Raw genomic sequence first — 7213 nt, 5'->3', positions numbered from 1 at the left:
GGGCTACACGGACCTCGCCATGCTACATTATTGGCACATGGGTCAAACTAGATTTTGATTTGTTTTATTTCATTTGTAAATTTATGTGCATATAGCTGTATTCTAACTCCAGTCATCCGAACTCATACACCCATGTAATATCCAAGAGAAACATTGGTTGCATTTTTTGGATATACAACAAGGTGGGATTGCAAATTTGGTAGTCGGACTGAGCTTTTCTATTGTATGTTTACATGAGTATTAATTTTCGAGCATGTATAGTACTATTAAACAACTCAAAGACTCCCGAAACAAATCATGTTCGGTTGCAGTTTGTAGTGACGATTTGCTTTTTATTTTCCTTCTTCTAGGTGGATGTGCCTTGTACATCGTATCAATGACGTCTGTTGTGGCAAAGTCACTTGGTGAAGAGTCAGATCCAAGAGACATTGTTGATAACTTTCCAACAGGGCGATGGATGTTATTCCTACTCTTGATTGGTCTAATGTCTATCTTCATTAGTGTCCCCTTTAACCAGGTAATGCTTCTATCATACTAGGCATGTTAAATGATTATTCTCAATCGTTAATTGTGCATTTTATGTAAAAAATTCACCCTATCCAATGGTCGTCATGTGCGAGTAGTTGCATCTAGAATTTGGACTTTTTCTATGAAAACATAAAATTTAAGTACCCACTCTGTTATTTTGCTTTGCATATTTGGTCCCCTTAGGACAAATTACTGGCCACCAACTGCTCTATTAATATGTACTTTATGCGGCACATAATAGATGTCATTAAATTAGAATTCCAAAGTACTTATTTCTTATTGTGATTTTGTATCACAAAGCCTCACATATTAATAGTGTAATTGTTGCAAAAGCTTATCCCATATAGACCGAACATGTGGAGTACCATATTTACACTCATGTGGGCGTATTGTGTATTGTTGTTGTTTCCCATCATAGATTGTTAGTTTTCAAAAATAAAAAAAAATTCCCTAAAAATTGTCTGTGTCTGCACGTTAAACAATGAGAGGTTGTGCATGTTTGCATGCCCGGATGCCTACGATGACATACTTTTCTTATTAGTCATATTAAGAGTAGTTTAAAGAACAACTCTAGTTCATGTCTTAGTGAACATGAACCGGATTCTTGTTTATGTTGATCACTTGATAGGAGTAGTTGTGTTATCTCATCATTACATTTTTGTTTAAGTCCTCATGAACATGAATTTTGGTCCTTTTATATGATGTCAGGTAGTGGCAGAGCCTACTAGGAGCAAAACTGAGTCATGGATAAACTGCAAATAATCATGGATATGGATAAAATTGGGCCTTAGAAATAATATTTTGTGTAAATTCCTTTAGCTGGCCCGTCCAGAATACAACATGTAGGTCGACCACTACTATCAAGTTTCCTTACATAGTTGCCCAATATTAGGATGAGGTATGGTCACACAAGAACTCTAAGGGCATATCCAACGCCACCCATAAAAACAGACACCTTAAACTTCTACAGACACTTTTGGCACTAGCGAAGCCGGTCATCCAGCCCTATACGTCAAATGTCCACTCCAGATCCAGCCTCCTCCATTTGTCCTGCATTTGTAGATCAATAGCAATTTAAATAAAATGCATTGGATGTTGAATTTCATAAAGTTTTGTACATGTACTCGAGCCGAAAAGTTGCCAGTCCGACTGTCCGTGCAAAAAAAGCACAATTTTTTTGCCTCCCAAATTAGTTGTTGAAATTCTTCATTGTGTTCCTATCTCCTCCACGCTAGCTGACTCCTCCAAATCGGCCATCAAGCACTTCAACATCCTAGCATGGTAGGCTCGCACGATCTTCACTGCATTAGGATCCAAGTCAGATATCTCATACTCAACACCTTGGTGTCCTCCAAATCATCCAGGAGCTCAACCTTTTTTTTGAGCTTGATCAATTTCTGTTGCACCACAATGAACTTTTAAAAACTCTTGGCGTTCTTTCTCCTCTTCATGTCATTGCACTTGATGCACTCCTATTTTTCGATAGGATTTCCTCAAAGCTCTGCATCATATTGGTAGTTGCACCTTCTCACTTGTCCTTCTACTCCTATGAATTTATCCCTCGGTTCCTAGCCATCCTTTTGGCTGTAGCAAAGGTCTTTTGTTGGTTCACTATCTGCAGCTACACTAGACATGGGAGCGGTCTTGAAGGATTTGGCCATGACATTGAGCCAATTGTGGTGCACATTCAACTTAATCCAATAATGCATGAATATGAAGTGGTTCTCTCTGCATTTAAGAACAATGGGAGTGCACAATCAGGATTTAAAGAAAAGGCATGATCTAGTTACATATTTGGCCAAATGAATACACCTAGAGCTTATCAGACCACTTAGCCATCGGACTTGCAATTGTTCGTAATATCCACAATACTTGCTTGTGGCTTCTTGAATAGTGTACCATTGATTAGTGGTGACTTCGAGTTATGCTCATAGAACATCGTCGTTGATACAGATCAAAGTGCTTGTGATCATTGAACCAACCATCCACTATTTTCCAAAAGGTAGTTCCCTTTTGCTCTGTGCCATGATTAGATTAATTCCTGGGCAACCATGCATCAACAAAACTTTAATCCTCCTTCATTTAATTTTTTTTCTCATTTTCTTCTTCTTTGGATCTTCACCCAATGCCCACATGTCATCAAGATCACCTTCCAGGTGGTCACTGTTGTGATGTTGGGTCTATGTTTTCTAGGTCGGTGATGGTTGGACCAGCGATCGCTGGTCATCCGGCATCTGAGTGCACATTAGCTGGGTGTCCACCTCCGGTAGGAAATCATCCACTTGGTCGTTCTTGTAGCCGCTTCAATCTTAGATCGTATTCACGATCGAATCCTCATCATCCATCGTCTAGCTTGGCTGAGAAACTTGCGCAAATAGAGATGAGGCACCGATGGGCGTTGTCGGCCAGTGGGAACCAGGGTACCATGACCCATCTATCTCTGGGCCAGTGGACGACACTTGGGGAGATCAATTACAGGTGGCCCTGCTTTGTCCGCTCCGCAGGGAGCCACCACACTAGGGGCTGACCTCGCAGGGCCCCCTTGCCGCCAGGCAGAGCCCTGCAGAGGCCACCAAGCACCTGACTGCCTCGCGAGGCTCCCCTTGCGAGGCTGCCTCACGAGGCAGGTCGTACATGCCAGCCGCGGGGCTCTGTGCCCATCACGTGGATGACGTACCGCTGTCAGGACAATGACGGGGGCATGACCAAGCCCAGTTTCCAGTTTGGTGTTAAGTGAGCAGCGATGCCTATCACCCCCAAAACAAGTCCCAAAGCATTTCCTCTTTGGTGATAGAAGATCAGGGTGGATCAGCATGCCAGGGCAGAGGTCATCGCCAAGCCCACCAGCGTGTCATGAAGACTACTTTATTAGACGGAGACTGCCTTTAATCAGGAAAAGCTTGGGCTCCTATCCCGCTTTGAATTTACGCCCTATGGCCACCCTTTCCTATTCATACTTTTGGGGTAGAGGACCAAGGCTCTACAAAAGCTGCAGGGCCACCTCCATGTAAGGTGATCGAGCCATTCTCCCCACCTCTCGTGTACCTCGAGCCACAAGCTCTCCATTACAGAGCAATTCAACACAGGAAGCAACAGGATATTACACCAGCACGATGGCCCGAACCTGGGTGCTCGTGCCTCCCCTTCGTATCCGGTGAGAGCCAACATGCCCATCGCAATCCCTCCATAGTTGTTGTCGTGTCGTAGGTCGCCAAGCAAAGCCCCCCAAAGTACGAACCTTCGTTCTTGGAGAAGTTTCTTGGACACATATCCTAGACTCCGGTATTTGGCGTGCCAGGTAGGGGGACTTGCCGTCTTCGCACCTTCGACCTCGACGTCAATGACAACATGGACGAAGTCGTCACTTGCCGGGAGCGCGCCGTGCACTAAGCTACGACCAGGGTCCACGTGACACCCACTGCCCAAGGTGCCCCTGGGCGGCGCCCTCGCCCCGCCACCGGGGTCGTTGGGGAGCGAGTTGCCTCCCGCCTCCACTCGTCGGTGAATGAGAAGGAATGTGGCCGCTCCGCCACTGCCTCCTCGCTTGTGCGGTCACAACCCTCTCGCTTTGCATGTCGCGCTACTCATGGCACGTCACCAAGCACATCGGCGCCCTGCGTGATGGTCAGGTGCCCTCCTGTTCCGTGCCTGCTCCACCGTCCCTCAACGACCGGGTTGGGCGTGGCGCGCCTTCTCCTCCTCCCCCACCCCGCTCAGCGGTAGAGCGGCTCCTGCAGTGCGCGCTTCAGAGCCGTTTCACGGGTCGTCCACACCGGACGATGACGGTGACAGCTGCCAGATCATTCCCCGCGCGTCCCTAGACACGTGTGTGATCATCGAGAAGACGCGCAACCATCAGGACCACGTTCTCCATTACATTGCCACGTCCTCCATGACATAGCGCGGCCCTCAACGGAGGCGTCATCACCACCGGGGGCTTCCCGACCCTCGCCCCCGGGGCTTGGCCATGTGGTGTGGCCGGACAAGTTCATGCCGAAGCTCCCTCCCCACTACAAAGGCAGTGCCAATCCCATAGAGTTCCTCCGACTTTATACCATCACCATGAAAGCTGCAAAGGGGGTCGACCGGGTCATGATGAACTGGTTTCCCATGGCCCTCAAGGACGCCACATGCACATGGCTCATGAACCTCCCCGAGACGTCCATCTCTTCGTGGGAGGACTAGTGCAAGTAGTTCGTCACCAACTTTACGGGCACGAGCGACCGCCCCCTCACGCTCAATGACCTACGGGATGTGCACTAGTGCCCTAGCGAACCCATGTGCAAGTTCATCTAGTGCTTCAGCCAGGTGCGCAAGAGGATCCCGAAGGCCTCCGACGTCGCAATCATCTCTTCCTTCACCAACGGCTTCACGGATGTGAAGATGTGCGAGAAGCTCTCCATCAAAGACGAGCTTGACTCCGTAGTAGAGTTGTTCGTGCTCGCCGACTGTTGCGTAAAGGACGAAGAAGGACGCCTTTTCCTCGACAACGACCTTGACGCTGACCCTGGCATGACGAAGGCCAAGGGCAAGGAAACCAAGTGCAAGGGCCCCGTCGTGCTTGCAGCGGAGCCAAAATACAAGCGCCGCAGCGACCGCAACAAGGCCAAGAAGGACGGCCATCCTTTCTGCGCCTACCACAACATGAACTCCCACAAGACTGAAGACTACCATGAGCTCAAACTTCTTCGTGAGGGCCGCACTGAGCGCCGTGGCAGCCGCAAGTAGCTCGGCAAGGGCCGCGGTGGCAGCAACGGAGGTGGCGGCTCGGGCGACACCACCATCGCCACCACCGCCGCCGCCACCACCACCACCACCACCACCACCACCACTACCACCACCACCACCACCACCACCACCAACAACAACAACAACAACAACAACGACAACAATAACAACAACAACAACAACAACAACAACAATGGTGTGAACGACAACAACCGTCAAGGTTGGCAGAACCAGCCATGGCAAGCTGACCCACAAGCCAACGCCACCCCACCATGCGTCAATGACTCCCCTCCCGCAGAGAATGCTGGGGGGCTAACAAGAGCCCCATAGTGTGGCCTGCATCCTTGATGGGGCCCAGGCTCCAGAGTCCAACCGCCACTTCAAGCAGTTCTCTCGAAGTGAACGCGGCCTCCCGGGGCGCGAGTCCCCCCGCCGCCTCAAGTGTTCTGAGTTCCCCATCACCTTTGACACCAGCAACCACCCCAAGTCCACAAAGGCCGTGGGTGCTCTTCCCCTGCTGTGTACGCCTCCCATCAGCAATGTGGCCATCACCAAGATGCTCATTGACGATGGTCCAAGACCTAGCATACTCTCTATGGAGACCTTCGAGACGCTCCAAGTGCCCTACGAGCACCTGATGCCCACCAGGCCCATCTCGGGAGTCACCGACACCTCCACTGCCCCCCTGGGCAGGAGCATCTTCCTGTCACCTTTGCCACCCGCAAGAACTACCATACGGAGTTCATTATCTTTGATGTGGCTCAAATCGGCCTGCCCTACAATGCCATCGTGGGCTACCCGGCGCTCTCCAAATTCATGGCCGTAACCCACCATGCCTACGGCCTCGTCAAGATGCCCGGCCGCAGTGCTATCCTCACCGTCCGCTGCGATGAGAAGGACGTGATGCACACCCTCGAGCATGCCTACAAGGCTGCCTCCACTGCGTACTCGGCCAATGAGGACATGCCCGGGTATCCGAGGAGGCGCCCTGGAGAAGAAGCCCCTGCTCTCTCAGGAGTGGATTGAGTCCAAGAAGGCGTCGCTGGATGGGGGTGAAGCAGGCCCCTGCCTCGCCGTCAGCGGAGGGTCTTCCCCCAAATAGGAAGGTGCGATCATCACCTTCCTTCGGGGAAGCCCTAATGCATCAGCTTGGACAGCATCAGGCATGCCTGGTCTACCGAGGGAGGTGGTTGAGCACCACTCAGTCGGGTGCCAAATCAAATGGCTCGTGAAGCGCAAACAAAGGTATCAGGTGTCTGAGAAGCTGGAAATCCACACCCAGGAGGTCAACAAGCTGCCGGAGGCTAGAATCACCTGTGAAGCTAACCAACCCGATTGGACCGTTAGCCCCACTCGCATCACCAAGCCGCACAGCAGCAGGTGCGTGAGCGTCGACTTTGTCGCCCTCAACCAGACTCTCCACATGAGTCCCTTCCCTCCTCCATGGATCAACTAAATCGCGGGCTCGTCCCGACTCATGCGTATGCCTTTCAGCCTTGAGGGTGCCGCAGCCACCTTCGCAAGGCTAATGCGCATGAGCCTGGAGCCCCGCATCACAATGTTTAGCACCGACTCCATGGCCCGTCGCGGCCCAACTCGTGATGGAGGAGGGTTTTCCAATACATAACACATGGAACACCCACCATCGCTGTAAGTTATGTCCGTGTCCCCATGGATACAAGCGACATGGAGCTGTACATGCTCCGGAGCTCACTCTACTAGCATTGTCATCAGCACGCGGGAGATCCTTCCAACTCTCGATGACGCCCCATGCTTAGCATTGGCGGATGCCCCATCCTCAGCGCTAGCGGCCTAGTTACTTGAGGGCCCCTCGGTCGTTAGATGCTCAAGCCGACCTGTGTCAAACACGGTAGCATGTATCTTTCTGTTATGTAATGAACCTCCTTCATGCATAGTAAAGCCTATTTCCTTCAGAATCCTGTGTGCTTGCAGCTGA

At 50.7% G+C, this 7213-nt stretch overlaps 1 protein-coding gene across 1 annotated transcript in view; it reads left to right on the top strand.

Annotated features, from left to right (window-relative positions):
• LOC119304116 (probable metal-nicotianamine transporter YSL3) overlaps positions 1-7213 on the top strand; it is a 77227-nt gene that overhangs the window by 24744 nt on the left and 45270 nt on the right. The window contains exon 2 of the mRNA XM_037581280.1: positions 351-517. Coding sequence (XP_037437177.1) covers positions 351-517 — 167 coding nt within the window. The remainder of the gene's footprint in view (positions 1-350; positions 518-7213) is intronic.

This window comes from Triticum dicoccoides, chromosome 1B, assembly GCF_002162155.2.
Source record: "Triticum dicoccoides isolate Atlit2015 ecotype Zavitan chromosome 1B, WEW_v2.0, whole genome shotgun sequence".
Classification (NCBI taxonomy): domain Eukaryota; kingdom Viridiplantae; phylum Streptophyta; class Magnoliopsida; order Poales; family Poaceae; genus Triticum; species Triticum dicoccoides.
Note: the sequence above shows the minus strand (reverse complement) of the source record. Positions and strands in the feature narration are given on the sequence as shown.